Source organism: Glycine soja, chromosome 2 (assembly GCF_004193775.1).
Source record: "Glycine soja cultivar W05 chromosome 2, ASM419377v2, whole genome shotgun sequence".
Taxonomy (NCBI): Eukaryota; Viridiplantae; Streptophyta; class Magnoliopsida; order Fabales; family Fabaceae; genus Glycine; species Glycine soja.
In genome coordinates, this window is record NC_041003.1 from 3,513,156 (window position 1) to 3,536,653 (window position 23,498).

A 23,498-nucleotide genomic window follows, 5' to 3' on the forward strand; every position below is an offset into this window, starting at 1 on the left:
ATAACTCTTTTTTATCTTTGATACCAAATTTCAATGAAAGATAAGTTTAAAAAACTATTTTTTAATTGAAATTGATGTAACTAAATGTGATTATAGTTAGTGTGTATATTTTTTTTCTTATATTTGAGATCAAAGTGAGTATATATATATATATATATATATATATTTCTCATGATTTTTTACTAAGATTTTCAATCCCTCCCTAGAGCACACTCTTAAAAAAGTATCATATAATTATCTAGATATAAAAATTAAACACAAATTTTGAAATACATAATCCGATATAAAAAAAAGCATTTCACCTTAAAATTTATTGATTGTCATCACAAATGACACAACAATAAGAAATTATCTACTATTGGAACTTAACTAGTATTGTTTAATTGTTGGGAATCATAATACTATCAACATTTTTTAAGAAAGAATTTGATATTAAATAACATTTTTTACGGGTGAATAACAAAAATTTTCATCTTCCTTACTTATAATCTTATAAGAAAGAATTTGATATTAAATAACATTTTTTACGGGTGAATAACAAAAATTTTCATCTTCCTTACTTATAATCTTATAAGAAAGAATTTGATATTAAATAACATTTTTTACGGGTGAATAACAAAAATTTTCATCTTCCTTACTTATAATCTTATACCATAGCATACCTCATTTGATTGGTTAGAATTCCTCATGCAACATCACAGACACTCCAATCTTTATCTCACATTTGATATTTATTTCTTCAACACCAAATGTGTTTTCCTCTCCTACAATTTTTCTTATCGTGTAGTTGTTAATTTACTTGTGTTACAACATCTAATGTAGGAAGATGCTTCTTTCCATCAAATATTTAGGATTTTCCAAAGTTTGTAACACATTAAAATATGCAAAATCCGTTAATATTCATCCAAAACATTTTCTGAATTTTAATCAACACATCTTGGGGTATTTCAATTTCATATTCTTCTTAAACTCAGCATGGTTAGATTGACTTAAGCATGAAAGCCTCAATAATTGAATTAAAAAAAACAAACAAACACAAACATTAAGAATATTATTGAATGCATTAGTAATATCTTGCGTTGATCTCCCATAAATAACATATCTCGCAAAACAACTACCTTTCCATCAAAAGGCAATCTATAATTGAAATTGTTAGCAAATCTTAAAATAAATCTTCAACACTGTTTAAAAAAAGTGATTCTACGAGACCGTTTTAAAAAAAATCTTCATCTTAAAAAATAAATGCGGTAGTATTTTCATAAATAATCACAATTTTTCAAAAAACGGTTCTTTCAAAACTGTATTTAAAACATCTTTTCAAGGATGGTTCTTTCAAATTAGACACTCAGAGTCGATTTTACAACCGTTCCTCTACTCTCCTCTCCTCTCCTGTTCACATACCTAGGTCGCGCCCCTTACTCTCCTCTCATGTTCACATGCCTAGGTCGCGCCGCTCAAACCCAAGGCTCGCTGAGAGAGGTTCGCAATAGAGCTCAGAGAAAGTGTTCGACGAGAGGTTGAGGGTTTTGAGGCTGAGAGGGAGTTCGTCGGGGATGTTGCCGAAGATGTGGTTCTGCACGACGTTGAGAATCTGAAGGCTCGTGAAGTTCGCCATCTTCGCAAGAAGGTTGCAATAAAATGAATTCTTCTGCAAGAACAATGATTGCAGGAGCGTGCATTTGGATAGCGACGAAGGAGTTTGAACGATGTTTTAAATACACAGCTCTGTGACTTCTTGACAAGGTTCTTTGTGATCTTTTCTTCTCGTTTTGCATCTTTCTTTTGGTTTTTTATGTCTTTTTCCTTTTTCTCAGTTTTCTCAGCAACCAAAACTGGAAGGTTAGATTATTTGGTGAATTTGTATATGCATTCATTGAGGTGAGTTTCGTTCTTTAAATCTAGAAAAAGAAACATCGCGCAAGATCTACTCCACTCTCCTCATATCTTTTTCTTTTCTTTTTCTTTGAAATTAAAAAGTTGTTAGAAGGTTGTGCAAAATAATTTGATTGTTTAAAGGTTCTTTTTTGTGTTTAATTATTGTTTCGCAGGTATGAGTTGGTTGAAGAGTGTGTTGATGATTACGATGCGAAACCTGGAATCTGTGAGTTGAGGAAGGCAGTTCTAGAAGGTTTTGCAATATAATTTGATTGTTTAAAGGTTCTTTTTTGTGTTTAATTATTGTTTCGCAGAACTTGGAATCTGTGAGTTGAGGAAGGCAGTTCTAGAGGAGCTGAAGATGCACAACTGGCTGGTACAGGTGAGACGATTTTCCATGAGCTAGATCCGGGTCCTGAGATCTTACTCCTTAAAAAGATTCTGTAACTTATATTTGTCTATTAGGACTTTAATTATGAAGTATTCCAGGGGAAGAATGTAATTTGCCATGATTTTCAACTTGTAAAGGAAATAATATCGCAGGCTTTGTATGCCATTAGTGAAGGAAATAAATATCTTCTATATGCTGATTGGATTTGGATCCCTTGTTTAAAAAACTCGAGCAATTTGTGTGCACAATAATGAAGTTTTATATGTTAGAGCTTGATCACATGGGACATCCATTCCAATGAAACAGGGGAATGAGTGCTTTTAAATTATTTCTGGGAAGGAAAAAAAATGTATGACTTTTGCCTGAACTTCACCTCAGTCAGTCTACTATTATTATGATAGTATGTGTGAGATTAAGCCAATCTTTAAACTTCAAATGTATGTCACATATGTATCATATTGTGCTAACTTCATGAGATTTTCAAACAGTCAATTTATACTTCACATGGTTAAATTTATTTTCCTTTTACCAGTCATTTAGCCTATATTATTTTGGCTTTTTGCTAATGGCGTGTAGGAAAATCAACTCTTTTAGCAGCAATTCTCAGAGAACCCCATCAAATCCAACCACAACTGGGATCCACCGCAGTTTTCATCGCCGGCACCCCTGACATAGCTCTGATCACCAGCACTGGCGACTTCTATAGGGAATTCATGGTGGAGTCCAAGAAGCTCGGGTACCTCGCCGGCCCCGCCATCTTCTCCTTCGTCTCAAAGTACTCCCTCGGCGCCTTCACTCAAATCTTTGCCGGCCACGTCGGCACCATTGACCTCGCCGCCGTCTCCGTCGAAAACTCCCTCATCGCCGGCTTCTCCTACGGCATAATGGTAAAATCCTACTCTAAGTAATCACACCATTGACCGGTCAAATAAAAAATACATAAAAAAATCTAATTGATTTGGTTGAAAAGAATGTGCTTGAGTTGATGTAAATTTTTCTTAAAAAAAAATGTGTTTCCGAACAGCTAGGGATGGGAAGCGCGTTGGAAACGCTGTGTGGACAAGCGGTGGGAGCAGGGAAGCTTGACATGCTGGGAGTGTACATGCAGCGGTCATGGGTGTTACTTCTCAGCATGGCTTTTGTTCTGTGGCCTATGTACATCTTCGCGGGACAAGTTCTGAAGTTCATAGGGCAAGACACCCAAATTTCGGAGGCTGCGGGAACCTTCGCCATTTGGATGATTCCGCAGCTGTTTGCGTACGCGCTGAATTTTCCGGTGGCGAAGTTCCTGCAGGCGCAGGTGCTGAGTTGGCTGCTCATGGTGAAGCTCGAGTTGGGGCTGGTGGGCGCCGCCGTCGTGCTCAATGGCTCGTGGTGGTGGCTCAGTTGGTTTATGTGTTTGGTGGGTGGTGTTGGCCTGCGTGGAACGGCTTCTCGGGGGAAGCGTTTCGGAATCTCTGTGGATTCTTTCGCCTCTCTCTTGCTTCTGCTGTTATGCTCTGGTGAGTGCTTCCAAAACACTCTCATGTCACATGTTTTATCATTCTTTTACTTTAAAATATGTAACCTTAATTTTATAATTAAAAATTTAATAAATGTATGATATGATATAGTAGAAAAAAAAATATTAAAGTGATATATCACTTAATAAGCATACTGAATTTCTAAAAATAAATAATTTAAATTTAATTCTCACAAAATATATTATAGAAAAAGTGAGGAAAAGTGTAATTAAGTCTAAAGATGATTAGTGACATAATCGGTCTTTACTAATGCTTATTGGAATATTGTTTTTTTATATAAAAAGATATAAAAAATAATAAAGTGTTAACATTGAGATCGATTATTAAAATAGGTAGGTGTCCATTAATATTCAATAGTATAGTACTATTTTGACTACTAGTTTAGATTGTAGTATGTACGTACACCACGTGATGCACTTAAAAAACAAGTGCAGGGAATCTGGTCTGATACCTACGCACATATTTTCATTTTATTATAAAAATTAATAAATATATGAGATACTGAATGACATGATATTATAAGATAAGAGAAATATAAAAAATAATAAGCGTTAATAATGAGGTGTTTAAAATAAATAATTTTTCACCATTAGTTACTTCTTTGACGTTACTACTAGATTATATTGTAGAATGTACAGCACTTGATGGCTTTGATGCACTTAAAGAAAAACAAGTGCAGGGAATCTTGGTTGGTCTGATACCTGTACTTATATATATATATATATATATATATATATATATATATATATATATAGTATTTTATATTTTTTTCTTATTATAAAAATGAACGAAAATAACATTATTTTTATATAAAAAAAGATATGTAAGAGAATAAAAGCAAAGTGTGTAATAAGAAGAGACAAGGAAACTCATAAACATTTGAGTGTTGATATTTCAGTATAAATATTTCTAAAGAAATCATATAATAGAAAGGTAACAAAAAAAGAAGTAAGAGTACATATAAGATAAATAATGTGATGGAAAATGATGAAGAATAAAAATAATTACAAAATATTATAAGAATTTGTTATATGCGTATCATTATTTTATATTTTTCTCTTAAAAAATAAGAATAGTCTAATGTCTTATTTGAAGATTATAATTTAATTATTATAATAAAGAGACTTGTAATCTTCTGCATGTGTGTTATCAATAGATTTGTAATTATTCATGTGTGTAATTTAAATCTTTTATGATACAAATCACATGCAAAACAATTATCAAAAGCTTTTAGTAGGTTTAATATATGGTTAATGATGATGTATTATGTGTAATATGACGAACCAATTATACACAAACTAAATTTACTTTATTTTGTGTTGAAAATTTGCTTTTATTTAAAAGAATGAAAGTACAAGATAGACTGTATGGTATTTGCTTGTACTCTTCATAAGATATTATGTCAACTACATAAATTTAAGTTATTAAATAAGTGTGAGCAGGTAAATAAAATATCTAACATCAGTGTTATTGAACCAAAAATTAAATAATATAAACATAACTAAAGTACGTGTGATGCAATTTAAAAATAATCAATGTGAGGTAAGAAATCCTGTTTGACTAGTATTCCTGTTTCATGTTCGATGGATATCCATTTTTTATATCTTAAAAACAAGACTGGAATATTTAATTTTATGTAATTAAGGAAGTTATGTATATTTTCTCTCATGCATGATGTGTGCAGCTTGGAAACATGTACTTTATGGCTCTGATTTTGTTTGCTGGATACCTCAAGAATGCACAAGTCTTTGTAGACGCCTTCTCTATCTGGTGAGTGTGAGTGAGTAATAACAAGGAGTAATTTTCGGTACTATGACTATACTATATGGTGTGTTTTCTTAAGCTCTTGAACATTGGTTAATTAGAGTATTTTTTATGATTTTCTTTAATTTTATTTCAATTTGCTACAAAACTAATAATCTAGATTTTGACAAATTGTAAGAATTAAAAAAAAAAAAAGTGATAGTTTTTTTACTTATTCAAGAGTTAAAGAGCATGAAACATTTTTTTAAAAAAAGGAAAAAAATCTGTTGACATCCAACACCAACACCAATTGACAACTTGAGAAAAAATAAAGACAAGAGGTAAAAAGATTAATATGATAGATAATGTGATGATATAATAAAAAAAGATAGATAAAAATAGGAATTATTAGTTGTGTGGAAAATAAAAAATTGATAAAATATTAACATCCTTTTAAAAAAATCAGAAATTATTTGGTTGAAGAGAAAAATATATATATTTAAAAATGTGGAGCCTATAGAAAAATTTGAAAATTTATTCTCCATTTCCCTCTATTTTTTATTTCAACCAATCCAAGGCTCAGCCTACAAATTGCCCAACTTCATAGCTTATATTTCTCCGACAAAATTATTATCTACGAGACTACGATAGTGGCTGATCCACTAACCAGAAATGTCCAAACAAAATTATTATTTTATTTTGTATCTTTCACCATTTGTTTTATTCACATTGCTTGTGTTCTTACTTAGTTTTTATTTTATTTTTACTGACACTTAACTTATGCTATTCACCATTTGTTTTTGTTTTTCTTATTAACAATCATATTTTTATTTTTACTTGGCAGCATGAATATATTAGGCTGGACCATCATGGTATCTTTTGGGATGAACGCCGCCACAAGGTTTGCTTTCGCATTACCTACTTTATGCTAATGAGAAATTAATTGTATATTAAAAGACTTAAATATATGTCATTATAAAAAAAACTTAAATATGTTTTGATATATGATTAACACTGGATTTTTATTTTGTTCTCCAATATTTTTTAATGTTTTGTCCCTATTAATTATTTCATTTTATTTCTCTGGTCCTCACATTTGTTTAGGTAGCGTTTTGAAAATTTATTTACATATGGCTTAAGGAATCCAAAACAAAATAATTTTTTTTATTAGGAATCACAATTTTTTTAAAAAAATATTAATCATTTATCAATAACTAAAAATATATTTAAGTGGTATTAAAATTAAAGATACATTATCAACACACTGTGTAACACTTCATATTTTTTACCGCTGATTTAAAATTATTAGACATATTGAAAATTTTTATGAGTTTTACTTCTTAATTATTTAATAGATCTCATTAACAAATTTATATTTTTAATAGTAGAGTGTATTTGAAAGAACATATTAAAAAGTATATTCTTAGTAGTCCTCTTAAATTTATACAATATCTTCTATAAAAAAAAATAAGGATAAAAATATAAGAAAATGTATAATAAATAGATTATGTGATTAAAAGATAATATAATATCCATATTTGGAAAAAAATAATATCCTTTAAAAAAAGATAATACAATAGAAAATATTGTAAAATTTGTATGGATAAGTTATTCAAAATATATTTACTAATCCATATTTATAATGTCATGATATCAAATTAAAAAAACAAGGATTGTACTATCATGATAAATATAATTGGTGGCAAAATGACCTCAAGGGTTTCTTTTAGAAACTTATTTCCAATAAGGGTCTTGGAGGTTTGTTTTGTGTAAGGGTTTTGTCGAGGAGTATGGCGAAACACGTATTTTGCCATTCCTGTCGGTGAAATAGTGCATGCATGTCGCCATTAGGTGTGCCAGCCTACAGCAGCGTAGGGTTCATGTGCACGAAACAATGAGTGCATGTTGTCATCCACACTGGCAAAATACCAGTGCATGTTGTCATTCTCAGTGGCGAAACACATGTAGTGCATGTCGTCATTCTCAGTATCCGGCATAGATCTATCAGTATCCATTCAAAGGTCATCAAAGTGATACTTCTGCAAGCGAACATTCATTAGGTGGTGTTGCGGAGACATATCCCAATTTTCCATGGCCTACTATGACTCCTTCACAACAACATGATGCTCCAATTCCAACACCTAATGTTGCGTTAGGTACTTAATGGAATGTACCCGGAGCAATACCTAATATGGATGAATTATTAGGTGTTGATTTACGTCACCAATTTTATGCTGAGGCTGACCAAGTTGAAGGGAGGAAACATCATGGCAGAAGAAATCTTGATAGACAAGCACGAAGATAGGAACGCTCATGCGGCACATCCTTACGTCATCATGACGATTGATTTTCGCATTACTATTTAAATATTTTATTGTATGTTTTTCAATTTAAATTTTAGACTTCTATTATCGTTTATGTTATGAATATTTAGTAATATATGCAGTTTATGTCACGTACAAAAATATAATAATAAATAATTTTAAAAACAACCTGATCACGAATAACTATCATTTCATTGAAGAAGACAAACAAAATACATAAATCAATTAATTTAACAACTTCCATATTCAGATTGCATTGGACATCGACGTCTGTTGTGTCCTTCTCTTTCATATCTATTACATTTTTTTTGATGTTCAGATAGTTCGAGTCAATCCATCTCATTCCTTATCCCTGTTAATTTTGGTCGACCTTTCGCACGAATTGTACTTAGATCAGAGATAAGTGTCCATGAGTCACTAGAAGGAGGAATTATCGTTTCATTCCCAAGAGACCACTATTGTGCGGAGTAAGCTTTTAAGATGTGGTCATTTGTGTAAACAACATCTATATATTGGAAATAGTTTATGCTCACGTAACCACATGCAGCAATAATGTGTGAACATGGATAATGAAGTGCATGATACTTTTCGCATTGACAACAATGGTCATTCAAGTTAACTGTCCACTTTTGTCCGCCACGTTGTGTTATAGGATTGAATATCTTCTCTACTTCAACTCTTGTCGAGTGGATATCATAGATGCAGACGATGTGCGAACAAACTTGTTCTTGATTTTTTTGAAATTCTTTAACAACCTTAGAACAATATACTTGTCCTTCATTTAATTGTTTTTGGGTTTGGCGACCACGATCAACAAAGTACTTTTGACATCGACTATATGTTGATTTCACCAAAGTTGTTATCGGTATGTTGCGACAATACTTCAATACCTTATTTACACAGTCTGAGAGATTGATTGTCATGTGACCATATCTATGTCCTTCTTTATCATAAATCATGATCCATTTTTCCTTTAAAATGCGATCAATCTATGTTGCTATGGCTAGACTCAATTGACGAAATTTTTCTAAATTTTGATCAAATGTATGCTTGCAAGGAGTGTAGGTTGCATACAATTAGTTAGCAACAACAATTTTAAGTATATATGATACTTAAATTAACATCATATTATAAATTAAATCTTATCCAATTTCATCAACATTTCTTTTTGTTTGACATTGTTGAATTTGCGATTGAAATTGTTTGTTAAGTGTTGGACGCAGTAAACATGATAAGCGTGGGGAGGTTGCCAACCTAGTGCTTCATTAGCAACAACAGACTTTATACTCGCGTGACGATTAGATATGAAACAAATACCATTTTTATCTGTCACGTGTTCACGCAAGTGTGTCAAAAACCATGATCATGCTGTTAACGTTTCACTTTCGACTATGGCGAATGCTAGAGGAGGAACACCACCATTTCCATCTTGTGATGTGGCCATTAACAGGGTCTCACGGTATTTCTCGTATAAATGTGTGTCGTCAACTTGTATGATTGACTTACAATAATTAAAAGTCTCTTTACATCTGAAAGTCCAAAATACTCCATGAAACTGACGATGTTCACGACTCACCCTATTCCTAACAATAAAATCGTCATGCAGTATTTGAAAATAGGATTTAGGAGAATTATTTTACATATGTTTTAAACACGATGAAAGTTTGGTATATAACTTTTCCCAATCGCCATATTCAATTGCAATCTCTTTTTGTTTCGTCATCCATGCTTTTTTTTGTACAAAACTTTATAGGTAAATTCAGTGTTTATCCTTTCTTGAATCAAAGAAACTTTTATTGATGGATCTTTTCTAATCATGCCCGTTAATTAAATAAAAAAATTTAAATAACAAAAAATGCAAAAGTGGAATAATATGAACATTAAAAACGTACCTATTATACAAGTGACAATTAAATCTGAATCAAGCTTGTCTCACACTCATATTCAGACATGTGTGTGGTCCACTCTATTGTGTCACTTTCCATGAATTAGCTTTTTTAGATAAGATTAACCTCATATAAAAAGGGCAAGTACACTCTGAGATTTTATTCGGGCAACAAACGATATATTTGTGCGATTTGGTTTCAAGAACTTTAAAACTTTGATGCATCTTTATAATATATTGTTTCAGTGCATTTTTTTACAACATCTTTACTATCAAAATGCATACCAACATATAATTCTTGCCCAACATTAAAACTCGATGACATCTTCAAACCGCAAATATCCTCCTCATCAGGATGACACCAATTGATATTATTATAATACAAAACATCATTTCAAAATGGATTTTGAATTCCTTCTATACCTAATACTTAAAAAAATAAAATTCAGGTCAATATCACAAAAATATTTATTTACCATTAAATATAATTGTTATAAAATGATTAATGCATTCAACTATTTTTTAATTTAATTAAATATACCTTCTCTTGGTTGAACAATTGTAACTGGTTCAACCATGTGGGCGGCTTCATCATCTGTATCAGATATACCATCAACAATATCATCTTCATCTAAAAACTCTTCAACGTATGAATTAGACACAAGATAATCATCATCATCATTTAAATTGCTTACATTTGTTGGCGGTTTCGACTCATTATCAGATAAATTATTTTCACATGATCTATCAGAATTTGCAGGATGAAACGTAAAATCACCAGCAACATCCTTTTCTATGTACAATTCTATAACTGACATTTTGATCAAAGTTTCTCAACAACAAAAATAAATGTCAGTTATAAAATTGTACATAGAAAAAGATGTTGATGGTGGTTTTACGTTTCATTCAGCAAATTCTGATAGATCATGTGAAAATAATTTATCTAATAATGAGTCGAAATCGTCAACAAATGTAAACAATTTAAATGATGATGATGATTATCTTGTGTCTAATTCATACGTTGAAGAGTTTTTAGATGAAGATGATAATATTGATGATATATCTGATACAGATGATGAAGTCATTCACATGGTTGAACCAGTTATAATTGTTCAACCAAGAGAAGGTATATTTAATTAAATTAAAAAATAGTTGAATGCATTAATCATTTTATAACAATTATATTTAATGGTAAATGAATATTTTTGTGATATTGACCTGAATTTTATTTTTTTAAGTATTAGGTATAGAAAGAATTCAAAATCCATTTTGAAATGATGCTTTGTATTATAGCAATATCAATTGGAGTCATCCTGGTGAGAAGGATATTTGCGGTTTGGAGATGCCATCGAGTTTTAAGGTTGGGCAAGAATTATATGTTAGTATGCATTTTGACAGTAAAGATGCTGTAAAAAATACACTGAAATAATATGTTATAAAGGTGCTTCAAAGTTTTGAAGTTCTTGAAACCAAATCGCACAAATATATCGTTTGTTGTCCAAATAAAAGCGCATAGTGTCCTTGCCCTTTTTATATGAAGGCATTTTTATCTAAAAAAATTGATTCATGAAAAGTGTCACAATGGGGTGGACCACACACATGTCTGAATATGAGTGTGACACAAGATCATGACAAACTTGATTCAGATTTAATTGCTACCTGTATAGTAGGTACGTTTTTAATGTTCATAAAGGTGCATTAAAGTTTTAAAGTTCTTGAAACCAAATTAGACAAATATATCGTTTGTTGCTCGAAAAAAACACAGGGTATCCTTTCTCTTTTTATATGAAGACAATTTTATCTAAAAAAACTGATTCATGGAAAGTGACACAGTGGGATGAACCACACATATCTGAATATGAGTGTGACACAAGATCATGACAAACTTGATTCAAATTTAATTGTCACTTGTGTAGTCGGTACATTTTTAATGTTCATATTATCCCACTTTTGTGTTTTTTGTTATTTAAATTTTTTTAATTTTATTAACAAGCATGATTAGAGAAGATCCATAAATAAAAGTTTCTTTGATTCAAGAAAAGATAAACATTCATATTATCCCACTTTTGTGTTTTTTGTTATTTAAATTTTTTTAATTTTATTAACAAGCATGATTAGAGAAGATCCATCAATAAAAGTTTCTTTAATTCAAGAAAAGATAAATAGTGAATTTGCCTATAAGATTTCGTACAAAAAAGCATGGATGGCGAGACAAAAAGCGATTGCAATTGAATATGGCGATTGGGAAAAGTCATATACCAAACTTTCATCATGGCTAAAACACATGCAAAATAATTCTCCTTGGTCCTATTTTTAAATACTGCATGACGATTTTATTGTTGGAAATAGGGTGAATCGTGAACACCGTCAGTTTCATAGAGTATTTTAGACTTTCGGTCAATGTAAAAAGGTTTTTAATTATTGTAAGCCAATCATACAAGTTGACAACACACATTTATATGGGAAATACCATGAGACCCTGTTAATGGTCACATCACAAAATGAAAATGATGGTGTTCCACCTTTAGCATTCGTCGTAGTCGAAGGTGAAACGTTAACAGCGTGATCATGGTTTTTGGCACACTTGCGTAAACACGTGACAGATAAAAATTGTATTTATCTCATATATGATCGCCACGTGAGTATAAAGTCTATTGTTGCTAACGAAGCATTTAGTTGACAACCTTCCCACGCTTATCATGTTTACTGCGTCCAACACATAACAAACAATTTCAATCGCAAATTCAACAATGTCAAACAAAAAGAAATGTTGAAGAAATTGGGTAAGATTTAATTTATAATATGATGTTAATTTAAGTATCATATATACTTAAAATTGTTGTTGCTAACTAATTGTATGCAACCTACATTCCTTGCAAGCATACATTTGATCAAAATTTCGTCAATTGAGTATAGTCAGTGCAACATGGATTGATCGCATTTCAAAGGAAAAATGGACCATGACTTATGATAAAGAAGGACATAGATATAATCACATGACAATCAACCTCTTAGAATGTGTAAATAAGGTATTGAAGGATTGTCGCAACATACCGATAACAACTTTGGTGAAATCAACATATAGTAGGTGTCAAAAGTACTTTGTTGATCATGGTCGTCAAACCTAAAGACAATTAAATACAAGACAAGTGTATTGTTCTAAGGTTGTTAAAGAACTTAAAAAAAAATCAAGAACAAGCTTATTCGCACATCGTCCGCATCTATGATATCCACTCGACAAGGTTTGAAATAGATGAGACCTTCAATTTTATAACGCAACATGGCGAACAAAAGTGGACATTTAACTTGAATGACCATTGTTGTCAATGCGAAAAATATCATGCACTTCACTATCCATGTACACACATTATTGCTGCATGTGGTTACGTGAGCATGAATTATTTCCAATATATAGATGTTGTTTACACAAACGACCACATCTTACAAGCTTATTCCACACAATGGTGGTCTCTTGGGAATGAAGCTTATCCCTGATCTAAGTATAATTAGTGCACGAAAGGTCGACCAAAATCAACAAGGATAAGGAATGAGATGGATTGACTCGAACAATCAGAGTACCGACAAAAATGTAGTAGATGTTGATGAGAATGACACAATAGGCGTCAATTTCCAATGCAATATGAATGTGGAAGTTGGTAAATTAATTGATTCATGTATTTTGTTTGTCTACTTAAATAAAATGGTAGTTATCAGTTTGTTTTTAAAATTATTTATTATTATATTTTTGTGTGTGACATAAACTGTATCCATTACTAAATATTCATAACATAAACGTTAATAAAAATCGAAAATTTAAATTAAAACATACAATAAAATATTTAAAAAGTAATACGAAAATCAAGCGTCATGATGTCCGTGAGGATGTGTCGTATGGACATTCCCATCTTCGTGCTTGTCTATCCATCAGGATTTCTTTTGTCACGATGTCTCCCCAATTCAACTTGGTCTGCCTCGGCAGAAAATTGGTGACGTAAATCAACACCTAATAATTCATCCATATCAGGTATTGCTCCGGGTACATTCCATTGAGTACCTAACGGGGCATTTGGTGTTGGAATTCGATCATCACGGTGTTGTGAAGGGCTCATAGTAGGCCATGGAAAATTGGGATATGTCTCCGCAGCACCACCTCATGAATGTTCGCTTGCAGAAGTATCACTTTGACCTTTGAATGAATATTGATACATCTGTGCCGAATACTGAGAAAATGCTGGTGGTGTGTAATACATTCCATGACCACACTCTACCATCTGTGGGTACAAATATGGTCCCGCTTCAAGAGTCTCTCTTTGTCTGGCTATGTCTTGAGTTTCAACACTTGGTTGGAGAATATTAAACTCTTGTGCTGAAAATTCATGTTCTGTTATCCTGTATTTTTTTAGAATAATCCTTGCCACTTATTTTTTATTCAACGGCTACAAGATCTACAATTCCGTGAGATTGGGCTTCTGCTGCTAACATAAAAACATCCATTTCCATGTCTTCGGATATAACCCATAAAGGTTTGCCCGTTCTTTGTACATAAACCCTTGTGATAGTTTCACTCATTTTCAGTAGCTCTTCCGCTTCCAGGATAAATTCTCCCGTTTGTGCCTCATAAAAAGAACTAGCGGGTTGGTGGATCATTACCCTGATTTGGCAAATTTACGTAACAAGGTTCCATTTAGAAACTTTTTACATAAATGGGTCTGTTTTCAAACAATTTGCACAAGGGGTCTCTTATTTGCATGGAAGCCGTTGTTGGCTTTGGCGGTAAAGCATGACTTGCCAGTGGCAATGGCAATACAGGTTGATCCCGCCATTGGCACTGGTAATACGAGCTTATGTGAACACTAAACCGCTAGTCCCATTGGCGATACGAGCCATGTGGAGTGCTTGCCACAAGTCCAATTGGCGATACGAGCTGGAGAGAGGTTGCCGCAAATTCCATTGGCGATATACAAGGGTGCTCTCGCCTCTCTCATTGGCGATATACAAGGAGTGCTTAAGGTTGTTTTTGTTTTCGGCATTTTTTATGTAGTCTAAAGGTGATGCTGGTCTCGTGCTCATATTTAATTTGGAGACTTTTGCATTTTCAACACGCGCAATGAAAATTTTTATCTGAGATATTCCGTATAAGCTTCGCACGTAAGATCATTGCGTCTAGAGAAAATATCCATTAATAAAATAATGTTGAAAAATATATTTGTAAATTTACCGAATCAATAAATGCTATGGAGGGTACTATTTTTTTATGATTTTGTAGTTCATGATTTTGCTCAGGATTATATTTTAAATGCTTTAAGAATGAATTCTGATTCTATTCTTTTCCTAGAGGTAATTAGTTCTCTGGTTGGTTTATCACCAAAAAAAATAAGAAATCAAATTTATAATTTTCAAAATAGCATAATACATTCCGTATAGATTATAAAAATATATAATCGGAAATAATATTGGTCATATCTTTTTTTGTCATGTCTCTTTTATTTTGGCAATTACATTATTGGAAATCATTAATTATTAATTCAATACAAGATCATATTTCATGTGTCTCTATTATATAAAGATTGACTTAAATAATCCTTAATTTAACAAAAAAGGTATTTTTTTCTCTGATTTTTCAAAAATTATCCTTACAATGCATTTTGATTTTATAATATTTATGAAGAAAAAATATTTTTCTTTTTTCAAATCAAATAATACTAATGAATTTCTTTTCTTTTCTTGTTTTGTTCATTTTGTCTATCTTGTTTTTTCTTCTTCGCCGAATATGCCAATCACAAATAAAAGAAATCTACTCCTAACTAAAAATGGAAACAAAAAAAAATATGTGCATGACGGTGACGATATGATGGAAATTGTTGGAAAAATATAATCATCGAATGAAATAGGACACGTGTGAAACGTAAATAATGAAGCGTAGACACGAAACAATATATAATCATTTTATCATTATATCATTTCATAGTAGTTAACGCTGAAGCAAGAAAACGTGTACACAAGCAAGCAAAGTGGAAAACATTGGCAAGTATACGGTTTTTATTTCATTGGCGAGAGCACCCTTGTATCGCCAATGGAATTTGCGGCAACCTCTCTCCAGCTCGCCAATTGGACTTGCGGCAAGCACTCCACGTGGCTCGTATCGCCAATGGGACCAACGGTTTAGTGTCCACGTAAGCTCGTATCGCCAGTGCCAATGGCGGGATCAGCCTGTATCGCCATTGCCACTGGCGGGTCATGCTTTACCGCCAAAGCCAACAGCGGCTTCCATGCAAATAAGAGACCCTCTGTGCAAATTGTTTGAAAACATACCCATTTACGTAAAAAGTTTCTAAATGGAACCCTGTTACGTAAATTTGCCACCCTGGTTTTATAACTTAATAAGTATTTCCCTTATCTTGATAAAGATTTTGATAATGATTTCTCCTATATTGGTAAAGATTATCCTTATTCCCAAATAAAGGTAAAAGGGATAAATAACCATGTAACAGAAGTTTAGTGATTATCTCTTGCTCTTCAGATAAAATGGTTATTTTCTCCACATGCGGCACTAGATCATCCACTGTCCATGTATTTATCCCTTGTGGTCAGATAAAATGGTTATTTTCTCCACATGCGGCACTAGATCATCCACTGTCCATGTATTTATCCCTTGTGGAGACACCATGTACTGTAATGTCTCTGCAACTTCAGCCCGCAATTATTAGGTATTCAAATTAATTAGACTAAAATTTCATAAATAATTTGAACTTAAATATTAAGAAAAAATTGAAAAATATCAATGTAGTTGTGTTTGCATTCTTAGGGTCAACAAACATATTCGTTTTTTTGCCTATATCACACCATATAGTCGGAGTTAAAGCTCAGTAGGCCTTTTTGTCAAGGATAATCGTCAATCCTAAAATCAGCCCGATTGTTCCATTGATGGATCATTGGGCCTAACAATTGCCCCCAATTTTCATCATGTTTTCCTTTCAATGTTATGTCATGAATATTAAAGGGGTGCAAAGGACACCGTGAAATTGGTTGTTGCATTCCAAATTGTCTCACTCTATCAAGTTGGTGCCACTCAAGAACTTGGAAACAAATTAGTGGCACCACCGCCCACCACGCTACATTTCCAACTAAACAAAACATTTGTTGTGTAAGGCTCTCACACTATAAGAACAAATACATTTAAATGTTCTTATCTCATGTCGTTTCATAATATCTAATTTGCGACAAAAAAGTATCAAATCATCATTGTCGATATGTTGATTTTCACGTCGTAAGCCACCTAGAAAAAAATATAAATTAATATAAGTTACATTATTAATTATTTTGAAATGAAATCTAATTTTTTAAACGATTAACCTGTGTCCAAGTGATTTATTTTCTATTAGTGAAGGAGTCATCTTTGGAGTCAAACTTGTACATCGTTTTCATGTCCACATTTGTATTAAGACGCATGTCCACATTTGTATTAAGACGTACATACCTCCAATTGAATTAATTTTATAATCGGTGGCGGCGCTGCATATCTCTATGTATAAATAAGCAAGTACGACAGCTCTCCATGCATGCGTGCTGCACTCTCTCTAAAGTCCCGTAAAAATTGCTGGTACCTTAGTGAAACTTTGCTACTGCCTTTGTCAACAAATAAGACACCTTCAATGAATCTTAGGATCCATGCACATATAAACCTTTCTATTTGTTGTAATTTTCCGTCATGGTTATTTAATTCTAGAAAATGCTAAGCCCGTCAACTTAATTTAATCATACTACCTTGAAGTTCATCTTCTACTGACTAACAATTCTCCACATAAATAAGCTCAATTAAGGTTTGTTGAACCAATTAATGGTGACACATCTACACGAAGACCTAATAAAACAGATACATCTTGAAGAATAATAATGTACTCTCCGCATCTCATGTGAAAAGTATATGTTTTTGGTCTCCATCTTTCTATCAAGACGCTAATTAATGCCATATTTATTTTTAAATATCCCATTTTCATAATCCAGTAAAAATCAGATTGCTGAAGTAGAGAAATAATTTCGCCTGATATTTCTTCTTGACCCTGATATATGGGCACAACTCGTCTAAAATGTAATTTTCTATCTTATTTTTCATTGCAAATCCGTTGTGAAACATGTTATCTTACATTCATAACACGTCATCATCAGCTGAACCAAATTTAAGTTTTATATTTGATGAAAATGATGAAGAAAATGCCATAAATACTATATAATATAATATAATATAATATGTGACAAAAAATTTATAAAATATTTGTACATAATATAGTAAAATTAAGTACATTTATAAAAATAAAATTAAATATATATAAAAAATATTAATGACGCGATAAATATATTATACAAAATAAATTAAAATACATACAAAGAAACTAAACAAATAATAACACAATAAACATTATAAAAGTTAAATTCAATATATGCACAAAATTAATATATATATATTAACAGAATAATAACTTAGCATAAATACTTTTATAATATTAACATATTAATAATAAACTAATACCAAAATATATATGTAAAATAAATATATTATACACCTCTATAATACCAAAAACAAAAAAATTTAAATATCAACAAAACAAAAAATACATAAAAAAATTGTTAGGATGAATATATTACCAAAGTTTCACTAACACCAACAACATAAAAAATGACTGCAGAATAAATGTTTTACACACATATATGTATAAAAACATATGGTGAATAATTTCGGTAACAATAATATAAAAATTGTAGACTACAAATATATATATATATATATATATATATATATATATATATATATATATATATATATATATTTGTAGTGACTGAGGGGGCGTTCGTAGTGACTGAGGGGGTCAAAGACCAAGAAGTGAGTTATTTATCAGCCAAGCATTCTATTCTTCTTATGGCTAGATCCAATCTCCTGGTCCCTGTGGAAAGGAAAAAGAATTTTTCACGTTCTTCCTTTCGGGAAGGAAGGATTAGTAAAATCCTATTGATTGCAATTTTCTCCAGACCCCCGGGAAAAGCATGAAAAAAAGGCTCGAATGGTACGATCCCACCGTCACCCCAGAATGAAAGGGGCGATCTCGTAGTTCTTGGTCTGTGAAGATACGTTGTTAGGTGCTCCGTTTTTTTCCATTGAGGCCAAACCTAAACCTGTGCTCGAGAGATAACTGTCCATATACTGATAAGGGATGTATGAATTCTCGAGAAGAGAGGAGCCGTGGTGGTCCCCCCCGGATCGCCCGGATCCCACGAGTGAAGAGAAAGTTGGATCAAAGACCAAGAAGTGAGTTATTGCCGGAATGAAGGGTTTTGCCACCACCACCAACGGAATAATTTGCTTTGAAGGTAGAAAACATAGAAAATCTTGAAGGCAGTGTGTGTATTCTGGACCACAAAAGGATCTTATATAAAGGGGAGGGGGAAAGGGTGGAGGCCGAAATACGTGTTTCGCCATGCTCCTCGACAAAACCCTTACACAAAACAAACCCCCCATGGAAAATGTTTTACCCTTATTGAGAATTAGTTTCTAAAAGAAACCCCCCCTAGGTTATTTAGCCATAATTGGTTTATGTAAGAATATAGAATGAACTAGGGGTGCGCCACCCAAGAGCAACATTGTTTTCCCTGGTGGTTGCGGTGATTACTTCGGTTTTGATCGGAATTTTACTCGCTATTGTTTTGATGATCTTGCGGAATGAGTACCCTTCCCTGTTTTCAAACGACACAGAAGTGCAAGATCTAGTTAAGAACCTCACACCATTTTTGTGCTTCTGCATTGTCATTAATAATGTTCAGCCTGTTCTCTCAGGTAACAAAATTAATTAAGATTTTCAATTTCTTATCTCACATTCTGTAATTAACTCAAACATTATTTTTCTTTTGATTACTAATTAAGAGTTCAATCCCTATTATTTTACACTATCATCCAATTATAAATCATCATATGTAATGTTACAATTGGGTGATTGTATAAATTTTTTTATAACGTTAATGCATAATTTTTTCCATTAAAATTAATAGTAGGTGTGACATTTTAAATTTTGATTTTGTGCAGGAGTTGCCATTGGTGCGGGATGGCAGGCTCTTGTTGCCTATGTAAACATTGCATGCTACTACCTTTTCGGAATTCCTGTGGGTCTTGTATTGGGTTACAAGCTTGACTGGGGAGTCAAGGTATGTCATTCTCAATTCTCTACTTAATTTATACGAATACTTTTGATGTATAATGAATAAGTATACGGATACTATTTAGTGAAGGAGAAATTAACCAATTAGAGGTATGTATTTTAAGTTAATTGGAAGAGAGAATTGATTTTAGAAGAATAGTTAATTAAGTCTTCCAAATATATATATACTGTTAATCTCACTGCTTATCTTTTAATAGGACTAACATATATAATTCATTTAATAATGAAAATGATAAGTGATAGGCTTCAATTTTTGTATATTGATTGGTGGATGAATGAATACTAAAATTTCAGCCATAGCAGAACACATTTAAATGTCAAGTAATTTTTTTTAAATGACTAGATATAAAGGTCAAGTAAAGCCTAACATGTTCTTCAAATTCAAAAGGCAGTACGCAGTTCTTTAATATTGTTGATAATTGTTTGTTTTCAGGGAATCTGGTTAGGAATGATAGCAGGGACTATCCTCCAAACGTGTGTTCTTTTGGTGCTGATTTACAAAACTAATTGGAACGAAGAGGTAAGATATTATTATTCAGTATTCTCTCATGTATATGAACAAATTGCAAGTTCAAGACGATGTTAAATTGCTTTCAAGCATACATATAATTAATTATTAAGTGGTGACTAACACACAAAACCGCAGGCCTCCCTTGCCGAAGATAGGATACGGACTTGGGGTGGACATGAAAAAGCGACTGTGAAGGACACAAAAAACACAAAAGAAGAAACATGAAATTGCAGTAGGAGAAGTGGTACGATATGAAATGATATTTGAAATTGTTGACAGAAAAGCTTTAGTTGCTTTAGAATATTCTATAAAAATTGTTACAAAGTCATTATTTAACTTTTATTTATTTATTTTAGAAAACACGGAACAAGAGAACATGAAAGTAGGAGATTTTTCTTTTTGGTTAATAAATTGCAGTAAGAGAAAATGCATGGTAGCATACAACATTACACCGTACTATATTTGAATTGAGGACAGACGAGCTTTAGTTCATTTAGAATATTCCATGAAAATTGCTACGAAGTCATTTCTTTTTAATTATTTCATTTAGAAAATAATACGCACAACCTATTTTTCGTGGATAATATATAATAGACCCATATAGGTTTGGCAAATCAACTTAGTTTTCCTTATGTTAAAGCTGGGGGAGAATTATATACCAGGAACGATCGAACCTTGGGTACAGTCGTACAGATTGCCTTTAGTTAGTAAATATAAATGTGGGCATGACACAATTCCTTATGTTAGAGAATGCAAAAGTGGCTTGAACTTCTGAAGGGTATTATGTAATATTAACTCGTATGGTTTTGGGCATTGGAATCTCCAAGCTATTCCTAACTGCGCTCCAAACCAAATTGTAAATAGAATTAGTGCCATGGTGCCTCCTCCCTCACCTTCCAAGTTCTAATGGCCCTGACTTTGGAACCTAATAAATGGAGTTTTTTCTCTTAAAATCTGCCAATGAATTCGTATGTGCCCATAAATGGAGACAGAGGGTCTCTATGAATCATCTTATATGGAGCTGGTCGGGGCCTGAAAGATGTAAGATCATTATTTGGAAAATTGCTAGGATGGTCTCCTCCCAAACAAATGATGACCTTATATATTCAAGACACCTCACTTCCAACCTTAAGATTTGGCATGCTGGGAAATATCATTATTGTCGAACCAAATGCTTATATTGCATTTGCTGGTAAAAGAGTAGTTGAACAAACATTGTTTTTAAGGACTGTTTATTTGCTAAAGCCATAGGGAACAAGTTGGTTTCAAATTCAACACTCATTTTTTTTTTTGAATGGACCCTTTCTCATGGTTCATTCAAGTTTAATCTCCTTTCTAACACTCGGCAACAGCGTACATGGAGCCATTATTTTTGGGGTCACAATAGCTCTACTAATGAAGCCATTTTCAATACCAAACAATCAAATCCCACCAATACTGTGGCTATTGTATTGCATGCTTCAAAAATGCTACAGAAGTCCAATATAGATTGACTTAGATTCTCCTCTGCTATAAAAAAATTTGAATTAAGGAGGAACTCTCCTGTGCATAACAACACTTCTCTGGTTTCTCACATTCAAGTATTTAACTGGTTTTTCCTAAAAGATAGACAATTTAAATGGTGCCATGCCATATGCTTAGAAAAGCAAATGAACTTGTATATTGCGTTCACTCCAATGTTCCTTTTTAAGATTTTTTAATTCCTCCAGATTTTGTTCTTCTAGCTTAGTTGGGGGACTACTATTTTCCCTCGGGTATTTTGAGTTTGTTTTTATATCTTTTCTCTCACACACAAAAAAACAAGGATAAATAATTTAATCAAAGTATGAAACAAGGAGATTTTCTGTGATGTAAATAATAAGAGAAAAAAACTACTGAAGGCGTTCATCAACTACCACAAAGTTATTTTCAGTTTAATCAAAGCTCTTGATTTCAAAAACTGAGTTAGAAACCACATAATTGCAAACCACAACCTGCAACTGCGAAACTAATCAGTATCGCAGCATTGCCAAAACCACATTCTGCCAACTGCGAAATTAATCCATATCACAGCATCACACGAATTCAACTGCGACCACTCTAAAACCTTGCTTCCAATAATAATATTAAGATTCAATCACACAAATTCAGAAGCAGTGCAGTAGCACCAAGATTGCAGGTCATTCCATCCCTCGTTGTTATGTTCGTGGAACACTAATAATTTGGTGTAATCGACAAAACTCGCAACAAAATATTGCCCATAATTATAATCCTCCCCAAAATTTGTTTCCCTTATTCCAATAAATTTCCTATCACAACTCATTAAAACAAGGTTTTAGGATATTAGGTCAAAACTGTTCGCATAAACCTTTTAATCAACCTAAATCCAACAGCAAAAACACTAAAAAAAAACACAATGTATCACTTGCAATATATAATCAAAAAAGTTATCCGAAACAAAACAACACAATTAAAAAACAGTTTTTAAACCTAAGCGGTGAGAAGAACAGCGCCACCGGCTTCCTTAATCTTCTTCTCGGCGATCTTGGAAATAAGCTTGGCCTTAACAACAAAAGGCTGATTTTGGGGCAGAACACCTTTTCCGAGGACCTTGAAGTACCCGTGCTGTGTGACGTCGATTAGAGGGGCAGTGTCCTTCGATTTTAGGGCTTTTTCCTTCGCGTCTTGGGGTATGAGAGACCATAGCTTTTCGACGTTGACGATGGGGGAGTAGAATTTATTGCGAAGCTTATGGAAGTACCTCATTCCCACCTTCCCGAAGAAGCCCGGATGGTACTTGTCGAACAGGATCCTGTGGTGATGCATGCCACCGGCGTTTCCCCGGCCGCCGGGGTGCTTACGGTGCTTTCCGATACGGCCATGACCGGCGCTCACGTGGCCGCGCTTCTTGCGGTTCTTCTTGAATCGGGTCGTCATCTCTGTTTGCGGCACGAATTAGGGTTTGGGGATTAAGCAATTTATTGAATTAGGGTTTGGAGTTTGTTGGGCTTTTGTGACTATGGGCTAGTGGGCCTCATCTTATCTTACTACACATATGGGTC

The 23,498-nt window shown here is 32.8% G+C and overlaps 2 protein-coding genes across 16 annotated transcripts; one reads left to right on the plus strand and one right to left on the minus strand.

Moving 5' to 3' along the window:
- Window positions 1-1,317: 1,317 nt before the first annotated feature.
- LOC114380652 (protein DETOXIFICATION 29-like) lies at window positions 1,318-20,634 on the plus strand. Of its 15 annotated transcripts, none has more exons than XM_028339725.1 (11): window positions 1,318-1,743; window positions 1,815-1,878; window positions 2,049-2,101; window positions 2,190-2,257; window positions 2,843-3,153; window positions 3,291-3,768; window positions 5,474-5,559; window positions 6,377-6,433; window positions 19,814-19,932; window positions 20,380-20,466; window positions 20,593-20,634. In XM_028339725.1, exons 5-9 carry the CDS (start codon window positions 2,980-2,982, stop codon window positions 19,856-19,858), a joined length of 840 nt encoding a protein of 279 aa, XP_028195526.1. In that variant the 5' UTR covers window positions 1,318-1,743; window positions 1,815-1,878; window positions 2,049-2,101; window positions 2,190-2,257; window positions 2,843-2,979; the 3' UTR covers window positions 19,859-19,932; window positions 20,380-20,466; window positions 20,593-20,634. The 15 variants fall into 15 exon arrangements, with proteins under 15 accessions (XP_028195526.1, XP_028195528.1, XP_028195527.1 ...); XM_028339727.1 differs by having other exon boundaries at window positions 2,861-3,153; XM_028339726.1 differs by having other exon boundaries at window positions 2,864-3,153.
- Window positions 20,635-22,706: 2,072 nt separating this feature from the next.
- LOC114380762 (60S ribosomal protein L27a-3-like) lies at window positions 22,707-23,404 on the minus strand. Its single transcript, XM_028339804.1, has one exon. It carries the CDS (start codon window positions 23,371-23,373, stop codon window positions 22,927-22,929), a length of 447 nt encoding a protein of 148 aa, XP_028195605.1. The 5' UTR covers window positions 23,374-23,404; the 3' UTR covers window positions 22,707-22,926.
- Window positions 23,405-23,498: the final 94 nt, after the last annotated feature.

Bases quoted from the DNA above. Each gene is read 5' to 3' on its own strand.
- LOC114380762 (XM_028339804.1), bottom strand. From the start codon at position 23,373: ATGACGACCCGATTCAAGAAGAACCGCAAGAAGCGCGGCCACGTGAGC.
- LOC114380652 (XM_028339725.1), top strand. From the start codon at position 2,980: ATGGTGGAGTCCAAGAAGCTCGGGTACCTCGCCGGCCCCGCCATCTTC. The intron at 3,769-5,473 runs GTGAGTGCTTCC...TGATGTGTGCAG, and splicing joins GCTTCTGCTGTTATGCTCTG to CTTGGAAACATGTACTTTAT. The intron at 6,434-19,813 runs GTTTGCTTTCGC...GATTTTGTGCAG, and splicing joins GGGATGAACGCCGCCACAAG to GAGTTGCCATTGGTGCGGGA.